The following is a 16,531-nucleotide window of genomic DNA, read 5'->3' as shown; positions in this document are numbered from 1 at the left end:
GCACTAATGTCGATGATCATTTCCGATGTGTACCACAGTGACAATATTTGTTGTGTTAAATGGAGAAGGGGGAGGTCGTTACAGAAAGAGGAAAATCCACAAAGAATATTTTTTTCGCAAAGTCGAGTATATTGTCTCGTCGCAGCTCTGCATGGGAGATGTTACAGGGTTTCCGCAGCAGGATTGTACACATTTCAATAAATACTTTTGACCAATCGATAGACTGTGTCGAGCTGAACACATTTTTATTCAAATTAAAAAAAAACAGGTTTTAATCCTTGGATTCTTTCTTGACTTTGAGGAATTCAGCCATGTTGGAAAAATATTTCTGGTTGGCTTCTGCTACCTTCTTTTCGGCAGCTTGCGGGTTGACGATTTCCAGCCCCTGATGACAAAATGGGATCATGAGGGTACTGAACGCAAAATTGGCGGAGGTTAAAGGGACAGTATGTATTATTTGACCACTAGATGTTGCTGTATTTTCGTGAAACCAAGTGCTAGAGAGCACAAGGAAGAATACAAACTATGGAGGCTCTTAGAGACCGGACCGCATCATTATTTTGCCACGCCTTTCACTAGGTTTTTGGGGGGTTTCGGGCAAGATGACTGCCAATTATGTCAGCTCCCTTTCCGTAGTGTTCATGATATGTAATGTAAATGGAAAAAAAAATGAACTTTACCAGATTTTTCAGACTATAAAAGTGCATCTACATAGGCCGGAAATGTGAAAGTACGCCAGTATGCCACAAAAGGGAGTACACCCCTCACATTTCATTATATTTAATTGAACATCACTGAAAAATCATCGCTTTGACACATTGAAAGGTAGTCAGTGTAAAGCTTATTAGTTGGTTGGCTCCCTTAATCACTCGGGTCGTGGGGGCACCAATTCCTGTGGTGCGTCTTGGGCAAGTACAGCCTGGTGGCGCCCATCGCTCTCCAGGCCAACAAATATTCCCACCCGGTCTCAAACCAGGGACCTTTTGCGTGATAAGCGAATGTGCCTAAGCACTGGATAGCAGTGTTAATGTATCCTTCCCCTGAAAATCAGACAATAGTCTTTAGTAGCTAAACCCCTGGTTACAAAAGTGAGTACACCTTTAAGTCGAAGTTCCTGAAGTTCAGTATTTTGTGTGGCCACTGTGATTTTGCAAAACCACCTTCATCCTCCTGGCCATGGATTTCAACAGTGCCTCACAAATTGCCATTGGAATGCTCTTCTACTCCTCCATAACAACATGACTGAGATGGGGGATATTCAAGATCTTGTGCTTCTCCACTTTCCGCCGGAGGATGCACCAAAGATGTTCTATTGGATTTAGATCTGGAGAAATGCTTGGGGCCAACCCACCCTCATTATTACCCTTAGCCATTTAGAAAAGCCTTGGCCATCTTAGAAGTGTATTTGGGGTCATTGTCAGGCTGGAACTTTGCACTGCGACACAGTTTCAGGAGGAAGGGGATCATTCTCTGCTCCAGTATTTCACAGTACATGCCTGAGTTCATGTTTTCCTCAAGAAAATGCAACTCTCCCAACTCCAGTTGCACTCATGCAGCCCCAAACCATGACATTCCCAACACCATGCTAAACTTTAGGTACGACACCTGGTTGCCGCCCATGCTTCACACCATATGAGCCGAATAAACTAATCTTTGTCTCATCAGACCTGAGGATACCTTTCCAGTAATCCATGGCCTTTGTTTACGTACTATTTTCATTGTGTCAAAGTGAGGTTTCTTCAGTGATATTAAACATTATAATGACATCTCTGCAGAAATGTAATGGTTGGACTTACTTTTGTGACATACTGTAAACTGGAAAATACAGTGCATAAAAAAAGAGAGAAAGAGCAAAAGAGAAAGTAAGATCAAGTGATAAAGCAATAGAGAGAAAATGAGGAAAGAAAATGGCAGAAAACAAGAGAGAAGGGGAGAGAGTGCAAATAAGGAGAGAGAAAAATAAATGGAATAAAAGAAAGGGATTAAAAAATAGAGAGAGAAAAATATATAGGAAAGAGAGAGAGAGAGAGAAAGATCGGGAAAAAGAAATACAGCTTCAGTTGCCTTGCAAGCAGCGCCTGGCTTTGGCGACATCCGGTGGACATATTTCAAACGGCGAGTCATTTTTCTCTTGTGCTTTTTTTCTCTCGGCGTTGCCACGCGGGCCACAGGAAAACCCTTGGCGGGACTCACCCGATACCCTCGATTTAACAAACGTATTTTTTCTTCTTTTCTTTTTTACGACGAGGAGGCGCTCTATATTGCACACTGTCCCTTGAAAGTAAACCCAAATCTTATCACCTGTAGTGGAGTGAAGGCCACGCTGGAGCTGGTCCCCGACGATCGGTCCCTGACGGTGGACTTGCCCCCGTAGGTCATGCTCTGCTTCTGCAGCGTCCTCTGTCGCCCCGAAGCAAAAGGTTTTTGAGAAAACGGGCTCGGGGGGTTCTCAGAGAGACCGAGGCGACCTGGCTCACCTGAAGGGATTTGGAGATTCTGGCCTTGGTGGCGTCGTTGACTTGCGCCTGCCTGACGCGACCGCTCCCGCTTTTGCCCAGTTGACCCAGACTGAAACCCAGATCCTCCTGGTACGCGTCGTCTTCGATCTAAATACGTCCGGTGAACAAAATCGACACAGGTCAAATAAAGTCGAGCCCCCGCGAGACACAGCATTCGTCCCAGGTTCCTACACTTTTTTCATGGCCAAAATTCAAGCACTTTTAGATGACTTTCAAGGCCTATTTTTCATTTCATTTTAATTTCACAGTACCATCAAAAGAACGTTTTTATTTGTTGGCTTTGATGACTATATTGCTGCTAGCACATGCTATTTTGAGCTGTCGATCTACAATCCTTTTGTGTTAATGAACTGCTGTAAACTGACATGAATTCTGCCTCAGCAGCTTAGCCATGTCACGCTTTTTTGACACTAAAAGGGCTCCATAGGTGTTTGGTAATAACAGAGTTCAATATAGAAGACAAAAAAGAAAGTATAGAATATATTCAAAGCAGAAAAATGAGCAAAATTTGGACTCATTTTAACGATTTTGATTGCTCCAAAACAGAGTGCATTCGGTCTAATAAACCATTGATCTTTTGCTTTTTGTCTTATTTATTTTAAAATATATATTTCGTGCTTGTTTTCTGTGTCTAAATTGGTTCAAATAGAATTGTTTATAGTTCATTGGCTCAGGATGTAGAACGATCGTCTTGGGACCGAGAGGTCGCAGGTTTGATCCTTAGAGTTAACTGTCCAAGTGTCCTTTAGCAAGACACTGAACTATTGATGCCTCCAATAGGCAGGTAGGCGCCATGCATGGCTGACTCCCTATCAGTGTGTAAGTGTGTTTAAATGGGTAAGAGTGGAATACATTGTAAAGCGCTTTGGGAGGTCTTCAGTGACTTGAAGAAAAAATAAAATAAAAAAAAAAAAATATATATATATATATTATTTATATATAAAATATAGATGCAGCCCATTTACCTTTTTGGGGGCATTTTATCAATTATTTATAGCACTGAAAAGTTAATATTTATTTTTCATATTTTATTGTTTCACTTTGTCAGTGATTTTGTGTTGTTGTTCGACTTTCAATCTGTTCAGATTGTCAAAATACAAAAACTCAATCAAGGGGGTTGGCTTATATGCACATGAAACCAAATGAACACGGGTAACCCCTGGCCCCCCTTGCCTTATCTTTTTTTTCCTGTTCAGTCGATCGACCCTGCCCTGATTGTGTTTGAAGGGAACCACGTCTCATATTATTGTGATTTAGTGTGTTTTATTGCTTTTTTAGCCAAGAATAATGGGTCCTGAGAAAGTTAATGATTGGGGAAAGTGGAGCACAGAAGGTACAGTAAGTGGTTAAAAATTGTATATTTTTTACCGGTATATTATTTTATATCTACATATTCAAATAATTGTTGTTATTGCCCTTCTTCGGCCCACCCATGGTGCATCTTTTTAGCCATTCCAGTAAATAGACCAGGAGCCCAGCAACGGGTTACATGTTATTTCTTTAAGCAAGTGGCTGTATTTGGGGGGTGGCTTGTATGACGTAATTAATATACAAGTACTGTAAATGAAATCTAGAATTGCATTTACCATTGTTGTGGCGTTAATTGAGCTGGTACACTGGAGTTGGAAGTTGAATGCAAAACTTCTTGAGAGTATTGTCATACCCTTAGAATATTTCCTTCATTTAATCGCCTCCTTATTTTTAATGATAGTCCTGGACGTCGATTGGTTACGACCATATTCCCTAGGGAGTGTAAGGATGCAGGTTCCTTCTTCTTAATTTCAAGCTTCGTTTCCATTGTTATCATATTCTTGCTTAACTTAGCAAGGTTCGTGATTTATGTGCCTTCTTCTCATTTCTTGATAACTGCAAGCTTCGTTTGCATGGTCATCATGTTTTTGCTTTTGTCTTTAGCATCGCTCCTAGTCTTGGACCCATTACCAGTACATACTGTACAAATATACAATATTATATCGCCAAAGCGGACACAATTCTGAACTTATTGAATAGAAAGGCATTGTGGGAAGTTGTTCAGCCAATAGCATATTTTCATTTTCACGGTGCTGGGACACAAACCAATAGCAGACCACTATCTTACATGACGTAGTCCAATGGCAGAAAGGTGCCGTAGGGATGTTACTTGTTTTGTGGATGAACACCGCAAAGTTTGAATGTGATGTTTTTGGGTGCGCAAAATCATTTGTTGTTATTGTGGGGGAAATGCTGTAAAGAGAGGCCAAAAACATCTCGTCCCACACTGTAAAGTGCAAACGTGAGAAGGCAGGGTTTGCTGAATCCCGGGGTTCTACTGTATTTTATCTCATGACAGTGATGTGGCGGGGGTACCTCTGCAAAGGTCATCCTGTTGGCATGTTTCCTGATCTCAGTCAGGCCGAGACGCTCCTTCATTTTTCGATACCTTGAGGGAAAATCAGCAAGATGAAAACGGCATCTTTTCTAGGGGGCTGGAGCCTCGTACCTCCTTCCTCCTCTCTTTTTCCTCTGTCCGTCTAAAGGAGCCGGTAGCGGCTTGACCTGCTTGACGGGCGGAGGCTCCTGCCACTTGTCGAACTTCCTCTCGATTTCTTCTTTCAGGTCGTAACCGACCTGCGCGGATGCCAAATACCCTTTTTAAAGGGTTCCCACGCTCGGCGGTCGCCGTGACGACGTACGCTCACCTTCCCGTCTGCGCTCTCGTGAAAGCTGTCCACTCTGGAAGCCAAAGTGCATTTAGCGGCCACCAGACGGGCTGCTTTTCTTCTCAGGTCCTGGAGGAAAACAAGACAATATCAAAGTAGTGGCGTGGTTCCACCTCTTGACACACTTCTGTGCCATTTTGAAGCATCTTCGCTCTAAAGAGTTAAACTGACACACAAAAAAGAACTTGACTTGGGGAAAAAAAATCCTGTTTAGTGAAAGTTCCACTGCTAAAGAACTTAGTTGACGAGAACCATTTTTAAAAGTGTCTCATCTATGTTGGCGTTTACTGCACCAAAAATATTTTTTAAGGACATTCAATGTCTCTCTCTTTATATTTTTTGCTGACTTATTTTGAGATTTATTTCTAGTACAATGAGCAAAATTATCGTCATTCACTAAATCAGAAAGTTTTGCCTTTTTTTAAAGATGGGCATTGTGTAGTTTGAGGGGTCCACATAAAGTTGAAAGTTAAATATTTCCTCTATTAAGGATGTGTTAACAAACCCCACCTGAGTTCAAAGAGCCTTTATGCATTATTTTCCGTTGCACCTATCTGCTTTTATTTTACTTTTATCAGGCCTGTTCGGGGCGGAAAAGATGAAAAAAAAGAAGAGTTTATTTGAGCATGTCTGAGACATAACGACAAAATATTTGGTACTCTGCTGCCATCTCCTGGCTTGAATTTATGATTGCAGGCTTAAGTTTTCACATGAGGCACCCTTTAACGAATACTGTTCTTACTTTACTAGAAAACTAGGTTAAAAATATGGTTTAAAATAAATAAAAATAGACAATTGATCCGGCCAGTATTATTTTTTTCTTATTTGTATTTATTCCAATTTTATTTAAAGCAAAATGTAATAAATAGCCTTGCATTTTAAGTATTAGATAGATAGATAGATAGATAGATAGATAGATACTTTATTCATCCCCGAAGGGAAATTCACTTTTCCAGCAGCATCCCTGAGCTGAGAACAATCGAAAATAACACGGGAGCTGCTGGAGTGGCTGCCATTCGTGACGGCGCCGGAGAAACGATTCAATTTGAATCATGTACAAACAAACAAACAATAGTTTTTATTCTAAAAACAAAAGTAAAATAAAAAAAATTGGCCAAATAATTTGGACAGTTTTAATGTCATTATTCAATATATATAATTCTTATTTTTCCAATTTTACACAAAAAACATGTTAAGTACACAGCTTTTCATTATCTAAAAAGTACTCCTTATTCAAAATTTGAAAAAAAAAAAAAAAAAAAACGTGGTAAAATGAGAAAATAATTCTTAAAAATAATATTGTTGAATGCTGTAATGCCTCTGTACTATACGCTTCATTACTTGGTGCATCAGAAGTTGAAAAATATTCACAATCGATATTACAGCAAAATGTTTTTGTCGGATCGCCTTCCTTCGAAAACGAAATTCACTGTAGTGGCCACGATGCGTTATCCCCAACTCGACTATTACTGAGAGCGGGAGCTGGCAGAGCCCATTTCTTTTTTAATCCGGGCTACTGAAGCATGGTCAGCCTAAAATTAAAATAAATACACCGTTTCGGCTGCAATCCACTATCCCCAGTGAACTCTTCCAACTTAGAGGATTTTTGCATATGGGAGGGGGTTTTGGTCCCCACTCTCTGCGATAAACGAGAGATTACATCAAAACACAATGTCAGGTATCAGAACAAGATTTGTTTTCTTCAGTCTTGAAACAAGTTTCATGCATAATGAGTGAAGTCAAATAAATGTGACACAGCATGCAATGATTTAAGTCCTGGTTGGCTTTGTTTTTCAATCCTGGCGAGGGCAAGGCTAGGACAAGAAAGCAAATTGACTCACAGGCGGCAGCGTCTGCACCACGTCGCAGTGGTAGATGAAGCCCGTGTGGGGCAGCAGCGAGGTGCTGCTGAACCCCGAAAGAGTTCGCCTCTGCGCCCCCAAAAGCATCAGGTTGCAGGCCGGCATCTTGGACAGGTTGGTCAAGCCGCCCGCTATACCTGGCGGCGGCAGGAGTGAGGATGCGGGAGGAAAAGCGACAATGCCGCAAAAAAAGAAGAAGTGACTCACCCATAATCTTGGCGGCCGTGGAGGCCCCCACGATGACAGAGAGGTTGGGCGCAATGAAGGACATCCTGGATTCCACGTACTCGTAGATCCCGTGCTTGGATTGGTTGAGCTCCAGGGCCATGTCGCACGACTCCTCTAGCTGCTTCAGCTCGGATTCGTTCAGCAGAGTTCTGTCGTATGAAGTTTGTTGTTTATAAAAATTTCAGCATGAACTTTTTATAGTGACAAAATGTGGCTCCAGGGTTCACAAGGGTGCTCTTTTGTGTTGTTGCCTCCCTATTTTGCTCACCCCTCCCATTCTGACCAATATTTTTGCCATGCTCAGCCTATGTTTGTGGTCTTGACTGTATACACCATTGGTCTCCTTTTCAAGCTAAAGCTACTTTTTGTTACTAATTAGCGCAAAAGGCGCACAGTTTCATATACATTTCGAAAATAGCAACTAATCTAATTGCTAAATAGCCAAAAAGGTAGCTTGATAGTTTGCAAGAAAGGTTAAAAAACTAAATGGGGGTTCGATAGCAAGCTAAAACAATTAAGAGCCATCTAAATAGCAAGATTAAAAACTAAAGAAAAGCTAGCTAATTAGAAAAGTTGCCAAAATTTAGCTTGATAACTAGCAAAAGGTCAAATGTTAGCTAGATAGCATGCAAAAATAAAAGCTAACCACATAGCTTGCTAAATAGTTAAAAAGGTAGGAAGATAGCCATCTAGCTGGCTAAAAAGGTAGACAGATAGCTAGCAAAAAATGCACAATTTAAATAAATATCTTAACTGGTTTCATTTGTTGATCCCCCAATTACTGCCTTTTGTGATTTGAACGTGATTTTATTACACTGCAGTCCTTTCTCTGGGCTGCTGAACCTTTTAAAATCTGCCTTGCGACAACTGGTCGAGGATAGCAACTGTAAAAAATCAGTCTTTTGTTGTTGGATAAAAATATGGATCGACCAATATGGGTTTTTCAGGGCCGATACAGATTATTAGTATTAAAAGGAGGCCGATATCCGAGTTGATTACATAAACAAGTTAAACAAGAAAAACAAGTAAATGACACCTTTAACGCGATCTCTTAATCACACATGCGCTTTTCTACCAGGACTTTTTAAAATCTCAATATTATCAGCAGTATTGATTCACAAGTATGTCGGGACTCAGGAGTTAGCAGAGCTGCCGCAGTTTACTCCACTCTAACGCTCAGCCCACGGTCGCTTCTTCAATCACAAAGCGCGGGGTGGGTAGCTAGACAGAGGGCGGGAGAGGCTTGGCTGCATCTGAGCCTAAATAACCCAGTTTTATATATATTTAATCAGTCCGTCGAATGAGTACAAATGTTGTTACAAAAAGGCGTCAAATTCCCAAATATCAGTCCTGATAAATGATGATCGGTCAACCTCTAACAAAAACCAATTTCAAAGGAGAATGGACTCACCCCTGCGTGGTAGAGGCAGTGACGCTCACAACCATGATGGTGGCGTTGGTAAGGATCTGCTGCAAATTCTCATTATTTTTGCACTTCTCCAAGTTGTTGCCAAGCTCCTGAGCGCAAAAAAGATCATTGTCAGCATACTGGGCGTTTATAAGACATGCGTTACTCATCTCACCTTAACAGTACGGATGTAATCCAAGGAATCCGGCACCAGAGATTCCAGCTCTGGGAACCTCTTGGAGTATTTATCGCGAGTGAACTTGTGAATGATATCTAGAGGGTAAAAAAACGAGGAGTTAATTTGACATGTCGGTACGGAAATAGTGATTTTGTCGGACTCACTGAGCTCGTTGTCGATCTCCACCGTCAAGTTATTGGCCGCCACGATGAGTCTGTATTCTGGGTCGGCTTCCATTGGGCCGGAAACTAGGCCAAAACGAAAAAGAAATTCAATTAACTTTTGCTATGACACAGTTTAGTTTTTGAGGTTTTCGCTACTTCCCTTATCTGAATTGTGTATCGTTTTTTCAAATCTGGAAGGCTGAACAGTCTCTTTGTTTCTGTGCGTTGTGATTTATGTACAATCCTGCCAGGAGTCGACATGAATACGTGGTGGGGAGCGCAAAGTGAAATTACTGTATAGGGGGAGACCTTTGGTGATGCATAGAAATAATGCGTTACGAAATCCCATTATCCCCAATAAAAACATTAAAACAGAATAAAATAAGAACTACTGATGTGCAAAATACATCTTTAGTAGTAAATAACAATAAAAATAAATATGCATATAAAGGAATAATGTAATCTTATTTTCCCTTAGTGTGACGTGACTTCAATTTGTCAAGTGGAGTAGCGGGTGGATGCAGAGGGGGCAAGGAACCGCGACGGCGGATTAAAAATAAATCAGATTTTGAATCTTGCAAGGATTATCTTACCCTTACAGGATGTTGTTGCTTTTATCACCCGATTATTCTTTAAAAGGTGAGGTACAAAGAAGGAGGGGTCCACAAAAAGTTGAAAGTTAAGGATGTGTTAACAATGCCCACCTGAGTTCTAAGAGCCCTTATGCTTTATCTTCCATTGCTCCCAACTGCTTTTATTTTAATTTAACCGGGCCTGTTTGTGGCGGAACAAACCCTCCAAAAAGATGAAAAAAAGAAGTTTCTTCGAACGTATCTAAGAAATAGAGGCAAAACATGTGGTACTCTGCAGCCATCTCCTGGCTTAAAATCATAATTGCAGTCTAAAATTTTCCGTAATGCCGTAAGGGGGGCCGAAAGGTCTGGGCCGCCGTATCTCAGAGGTCTATTGCACATGTACCAAAAACAGCTTACAATTTCAGGTTTCTTTAAAACCCATGATGTCATAATAATTGTAAAAATAAAAGGTTTCTCCTTCACAGATTTTGCCTATTACGTGTTCTTTTTGGATCGTAACCCCCAAAATAAACAAATGTTAATTGTATACGCTTCAAGGATAGCTAACAAAATAAAATTAAGCTCACCCTCGGAAATCTTGCGCTTTTTTCCGACGTATACTGATATCTTCTCCATGATATCTGAAAACTTTTATCCAACACATCTTGCGTTAGAAACGACCACACAAACAAGCACATAAATAGCGATAAAGACGAACCTGTTTGCTGTTACGGAGTTTAGCGATAGCGGCCACGCTGTCCGCTTTACTGTAGTCCACTTCCATCTCCTCGGGGATGTCCTCCAGCTCGCCATTGTTCCTACCATGAGAGGCTTCGCCATCGCTGTCGCCTTCTTCTCCTTCTGCGTACAGGTCGTCTTCGCCCTCGTTTCCAGCCTCTTCCAAGTCCGCTAGGAGTTCGTCTGCCAGAGACATCTGCACAGACGGCAGAAATAGCGGATAGATATTATGGGGAAGAAATCTCAAATCATTGAGCATACAAAATTTTCTCAGAAAATTAGAAGACATTTAACCCCCGTTTTCTGGGGTTCCAAAATGAACCTAAGATTGTCAAAATGTGTATTGATTACTCTATTATACATGAAACTAAGGAACAAATCTTATTTACAGGATTAAGCATTTAAGAAATACATATATTGTACTTTCTAAAGTTTTTTTTCTACAAATAAACTGTCAAATTATAACTTTAAAAATGAATCTTCTAGCTATATTGCACTACTGATTCCGAAAAGGAGTGGAAATGATTTCAGGGGACTACTTTTTTACTACAGAAGATATTTTGTCGCCATCATGTGGACGTTATTGGAAAAACAAAAATGTGGCGTAAAAATGCTTTTACTTTACTTTAGCACAGCGTTTCTTAAATAGTAGGGGGGGCCTACCTTAGGAAGGGCACAGGCTCCGTCAAGGGGGGATGCAGGTAAGTTTGACCTTAGAGAACTTTTTTTTTTTTCACTTTCTAAAGAATCAAGTACAATAGCACCTCCAGTACACTAGGAAGCATTAGCGCTCTCATTGCAGTGTTTTGTTTACTTTTACTTTCCACGCCGTGCATATAGCAGAGTATAAGCATGGAGTGTGAAGTATCAATATGAAGCGGAGGAGACCCTTGATGTGACCCCATGAAAAAAAATTAACACGAATGAGGAGACAGACTTCTTGGGGGGGAGGATTTTTTTTCTTCCGAGGGGGGGTTACAGAAAATAATTGAAAAGCATTTTTAGCATGTGGAGAAGTCCAACTTTGTTGCGATAGAAAACATCTCCCTCTGCCTTTTAGTGCTTTTGTGGGTCCAGAGCATTTTGTTAACATGATGGCTTTTAGGATCGGTGGGTTGCTGGATCCCTAAACCACTATAGGGGCATCAATTCCCGTGGTGCGTCTTGGGCAAGTACAGCCTGGTGGTGCCCATCCCTCTCCGGGCCAACAAATGTTTCCACCCGGTCTCGAACCAGGGACCTTTTAGACAAACTAGAAATTGATAAAGAATTGCTAGATGTGAATTTCCCCACAGGGATGAGTAAAGTATCTATCTATCTATCTATGTCGGTTTGGCAAAGTGTTTTTGGTACATGTACAACTAAGACTGCAACGTTATTGACGTACAGGCAGAAAAAAATTGGGGCCACTGTTCACCCAATCATAATGCAGAACACAATACACTATAAAGATCCGCAAAGTTACTAAACCAAGAAAAGTACAGCTCGAAAACTAAACATTATACAGCGAGGGGTTACTGTAAATTAAACAGTTTTTTTATTTTCTGTGATGCGATTAGAAGACAAACATACATACATTCTGGATTTACTACAAATCCAATGAAATCTTACAGAACTTATTATTATTTGTATGCATTGCTGATTATAGCTTAGAATATACTAGAGTACTTTTTCATTATATTGTGATAGTTGAGATGAGTTATCTGTGTTTTCGCCACAATTAGCAATCTAATATCAATAAAAGATTGCCTTTTTTCGGTTTATTTATAATGAATCCTAAATGCATGACCTTTTTCTATTTTTTAATCGCTTAACAGAGATATAAAGAAGCTTTAGATGAATACTTCATTCTACTTTTCTGAGACAGTCCTATCATTTGGATTTTAATTTTTTTTTCTCCTTGGTTGCAAAATATTGATTGTTTCAACATGTCTACAATATCTAATCAACATTATGGTTGCGGATTTTCTTTTGTGTGGAAACTAAAACCATTAAACAAAATGATAAAGAAAATAAAACATTCTTGAGATTAAAAACTCAATGATTGCTGCAGATGCAGTGAGCTTATAACCACCTGCAAAAAAAAACAGGTCCTCGAAGTAATGCCATGAAAAAAGAAGAATACAAATAAAATATAATTGAATTTTAGGCATCTTTATGTTTTATGGTAGCTAGCAAGGTGACAAACGTACGCTAAACGTAGCTAGTCGGCTATTGTTTAATCTCCTCAGAGGCATGTTTGCTTACCTCGAATGTTCAAAATTCTGGAGACTTTGAAAAAAAGTCGGGTATTTAGCAGCAATGAAACCTTTAAAACAATTAAAAAATGTTCATGTTGGTCAAACAGCTCGCTGTGCAACGAAGAGAGACTGTCGCTTGTTTATTACGTCACAGGAGCCGAAATGCCAAATGGGAAATGAAGTTGAAGAGAGTACAGTATTAGAAATCAATTTCTCCTTACTACTCTTACCCAAGGAATAACGGTTTTGATTCCCAAACCTAACAAGTATGGACTTGTCAGATAATAGGCGTCCCGTTTGCTTACTCAAAAATGATTTTAAAATAATGTTTTTTTTAGTTGGCAAGGAGGTTAAATTCAGTGGTACAAGCTATCATTGATGATAGTCAGTCAGGATTTATGAGTAATAAGCACATTACTAACAATGTTTGATTAGTTCTAGATATCATTGATTACCCAGATATGATGAAGGGGGGATGGGTTAATGCTTTTCCGGGATGTCTACAAAGCTTTTGATACGGTCGAGCATCCATTTATCATAGATCTTTTCATAAATTTGGTTCTGGCAGGTATATTATCTTTGCTATATAAGTTTTGTACCATAATGGTGTTGGGATTTTTCTATCAAAATGTACCATTTACCAGATTGTTTGAATTAGTTATCTGACTCCATTACCCAAACACGACCCACATTCATCCAACAATTGTGCGCACTCGTTATTTGAAAGAGAAATGAACAGACGGACCACACGGGGACAGATGTTTATTATACCTCACAGCAGACCTAAGTGTACCCAATCGGAGACTGCCACCAGGATCATTTATACATTTCACAAACAAAGCAAAGACATCCCACTATTCCCCCATTGGCTATGTGTCCTCTGCAGTTAACATTAGCCTTCTCTTATTGGTTCTCTTCTTGCATGATGACGTGTCGGCTGGGCTCCACAATATTCGCATACCAGCAGCGCCCTGACGTCTGACCTTCTGCGTCTGGCCCTCTGCGTCAGCACTCACAGGAATTCTGTTATCAGAAGTACGTCATATGCATTCCACACAGCCTGCCCTGACCTGATATTGTACATTAAATTAAAGCACAGTCAGTGAATATCTTTATTGCATTAAACTGAAAACATGTACTTTGTAGTCAATCGTATAAAATCCATTATAGTCAAATGTATAAAATCCTTCAATGGCAATATTTCAATTCGAGATGGAATGTATCCCAAGTTCAGGGTTTGTAGAGGTATTCGACAGGGTTGCCCAGCTTCACCAAATCTTTTTCTTTTGGTGACCCAACTTTTGGCCAATCACATCAATTCTAGTGAAATTACTGGCATCAATATATTAGGTGAGAAGCTCTCAATCATTACAATTGCAGATGACACAACGGTGGTTCTTGAAGATGAAAAACAAGTTCCTTGTGCAATTAATACAATGAAAAGGAATTCCGCAGCTTCCAGTTCATGTTTGAATCTCTGTTGATGTGAAAGCATGCCTATCAAGTTAAGTCACCTCTATCTGTAAAACTCCTGTAAGACCCGAACTTGTTTACCCAGGGTTTGCAATAACCAAGGACCAGCAAAACAAGCATTGCTTTGAACTTCAATATTGTCATTGAAAAAAAACAAAAATAAATTAAATCAGTGGGTCTTGAGGTAGGTGTGAACGTGCGAGTGAGTTGTCACTCCCTGTGTTCCCTGCGACTGGCTGGCAACCAGTTCAGGGTGTTACCTGCCCACTGCCCGAGGATAGCTGGGATGGGCTCCAGCACCCCCGCGACCCTACTGAGGATAAGCGGTGCAGATAATGGATGGATGGATGGATGGGTCGTGAGGGACCTCTCTCTCTCAGAGGTAGAGTTCTCCTGTCTTAGGCAGATGGGATATCTCTTTTTTGGAAAGGAATTTGTTGGCAGAAATGGACAAACGGCTTTGCAATTTTGGGTGGAAAAATAGAACCTACCACATCCAAACAAGGTTATTGCTAATGACATATGGAGGTCTGTAATTTCTTGATTTTGGAAGTTTAAATACGTCATTTGAAATCAACTGGGTCTTACACTTCATCATAAAATCCTTATTACATTTGGAACACTCTTCCGTAAATTGTCCAAATTGGGCGTCATACAGTTATTCTCTGCTTGTAATTACAGTATTGATAGAATCCCAGTAAAAATGTCATCCTTACACCGCCAGGCCTTCTTTTCTTGGTCACTCATTTTCAAACGCCATTTCTCTCTCTTTATCGCTACTGTACAGTATATGGAACAATCAAGACTTTTTATTTAAACATTGTTGGGTCTAAAAACGACCATTTACATGTGGGAGAGCTATAAAAATTGGCTAACGCTGGAAAATACACCAGGCATGAGACTTGTTAAGTTTTCCTAACAATTGCAATTGGAGAAAGAGAGAAGGTCAGAGGAGCAAGCAATTTTACCTGCTTTCATCGCTAGCCCAACTCTTTCTGACCCTCCCCCCTTCTGCCTCTGTGTTTTATTGAAGTCACAAGGGTAGTAAAGTACTGAGACAATTTTTTTTTACCATCCCCCCTGAAACAGTACACTTTTAAACAAAGACAGGAAGACTAGGAGATGCCAAAAAGGGGCCAACTGATTAGAAATACTACCTTTTGAGCAAATATGTTTAAGCCTACTTTACAAACATAAATCCATGCTTTGACAACAATATTATAATGGCTACCTGGTTATTTAACAAAAATGGTCACCTTTTGTAGGGTAAATTAAACTAAAAAGGTTTGTCTTTCATGTTATCAATTCAGATTCAATGAGGGTGATGTGAGCTTATATTCAACTCATATGAATAATGTATGGTCTAGCCGCACTTCTGCTGATAAAACCCAATGTCCCAAACATATCCTGCCGTCTTCGATGATTAATTTTCGCGTAAAGTTTCCTCGAGATAGCAAAAAAGCATCCGGCCATCTGTGCTTGAGTTTAAGTGAGCTGGGTTTTTCTCCAACAGATATATCCTGATGAAATTGTCTGAGTGAAGCTGGTTTCCTTTCAAGTCATGTCCTGTTTTGCACGCTGTGTAAAGGTCACCATTGTTTATTGTGTTTAAACTCATGATTCAGCTGTTTTAAATGATTGATTTTCTAGTCAAATCCTGCTTCGCACTCTCACGACTAACACATTCGGCCGGTGTCCTTCTTGCAAGAAGCAAAATAAGTCTCACTCCGATCCGAACTCAGACTTTTGTCTTTTTATTTCAAATGTGGGCGGACTGAACCAAAGTAATAGAGGTTTAGATCCCACACCTTGACTCCTATAAAAAGTTCATTACAAAATACAATGTTCCTGTGTCACCTGGTAACTTTGCAAAGGTCTTCGGAGCAATGTCGCCCGTTATCTGTGTGTTATTTATACAGTGCATCCGGAAAGTATTCACAGCGCTTCACTTTTTCCACATTTTGTTATGTTACAGCCTCATTCCAAATTGTATTAATTTAATCTCTTATCTCAAAATTCTACACAAAATACTCCATTATGACAATGTGAAAAAGTTTTTTTTTAACTTTTTTTGAATTTATGAAAAATAGAAAACTAAGAAATCACATTTACATAAGTATTCACAGCGAACATCTCTGGAGAGATCTGAAAATGGCTGTGCACAAACGTCTCCCATCCAACCTGATTGAGCTGCCTAAAGATAGGTGTGCTAAACTTGTGGGATCATATTCAAAAAGACTTGAGGCTGTATTTGCTGCCAAAGGTGGATCAACAAAGTATTAAGCAAAGGCTGGGAATACTTATGTAAATGTGATTTCTTAGTTTTCTTTTTTTAATAAATTCAAAAAAAGTTAAAAAAAAACTTTTTCACATTGTCATAATGGAGTATTTTGTGTAGATTTTTGAGATAAGACATTAAATTAATACAATTTGGAATGAGGCTGTAA

General features: G+C 39.8%; 1 protein-coding gene across 1 annotated transcript; it reads right to left on the bottom strand.

Annotated features, from left to right (window-relative positions):
• Nucleotides 1–228: 228 nt before the first annotated feature.
• On the bottom strand, nucleotides 229–12,767 carry prpf31 (PRP31 pre-mRNA processing factor 31 homolog (yeast)). Its single transcript, XM_088326976.1, has 14 exons — nucleotides 12,619–12,767; nucleotides 10,352–10,567; nucleotides 10,221–10,281; nucleotides 9,059–9,142; nucleotides 8,892–8,989; nucleotides 8,720–8,826; nucleotides 7,288–7,457; nucleotides 7,060–7,217; nucleotides 5,198–5,287; nucleotides 4,999–5,126; nucleotides 4,866–4,938; nucleotides 2,478–2,606; nucleotides 2,302–2,400; nucleotides 229–385 (listed from the first exon to the last, which is right to left on the bottom strand). The coding sequence occupies exons 2-14, from the start codon at nucleotides 10,565–10,567 to the stop codon at nucleotides 272–274; spliced, it is 1,527 nt and encodes a 508-aa protein (XP_088183102.1). The 5' UTR covers nucleotides 12,619–12,767; the 3' UTR covers nucleotides 229–271.
• Nucleotides 12,768–16,531: the final 3,764 nt, after the last annotated feature.

The sequence above is a fragment of the Urocampus carinirostris genome, chromosome 2 (genome assembly GCF_059441175.1).
Source record: "Urocampus carinirostris isolate Australia breed hairy pipefish chromosome 2, RoL_Ucar_1.0, whole genome shotgun sequence".
Lineage (NCBI taxonomy): Eukaryota > Metazoa > Chordata > Actinopteri > Syngnathiformes > Syngnathidae > Urocampus > Urocampus carinirostris.
Note: the sequence above shows the minus strand (reverse complement) of the source record. Positions and strands in the feature narration are given on the sequence as shown.

What these genes read in the sequence shown, in the direction of transcription:
- prpf31 (XM_088326976.1), bottom strand. Translation starts at nt 10,567, where the DNA reads ATGTCTCTGGCAGACGAACTCCTAGCGGACTTGGAAGAGGCTGGAAAC. An exon ending in TGGTGCAGACGCTGCCGCCT is followed by an intron (nt 5,288 to 7,059) that starts GTGAGTCAATTT and finishes GTTTTCCTCCAG; the next exon opens with GACCTGAGAAGAAAAGCAGC. An exon ending in GAATCTCCAAATCCCTTCAG is followed by an intron (nt 2,401 to 2,477) that starts GTGAGCCAGGTC and finishes TCGGGGCGACAG; the next exon opens with AGGACGCTGCAGAAGCAGAG.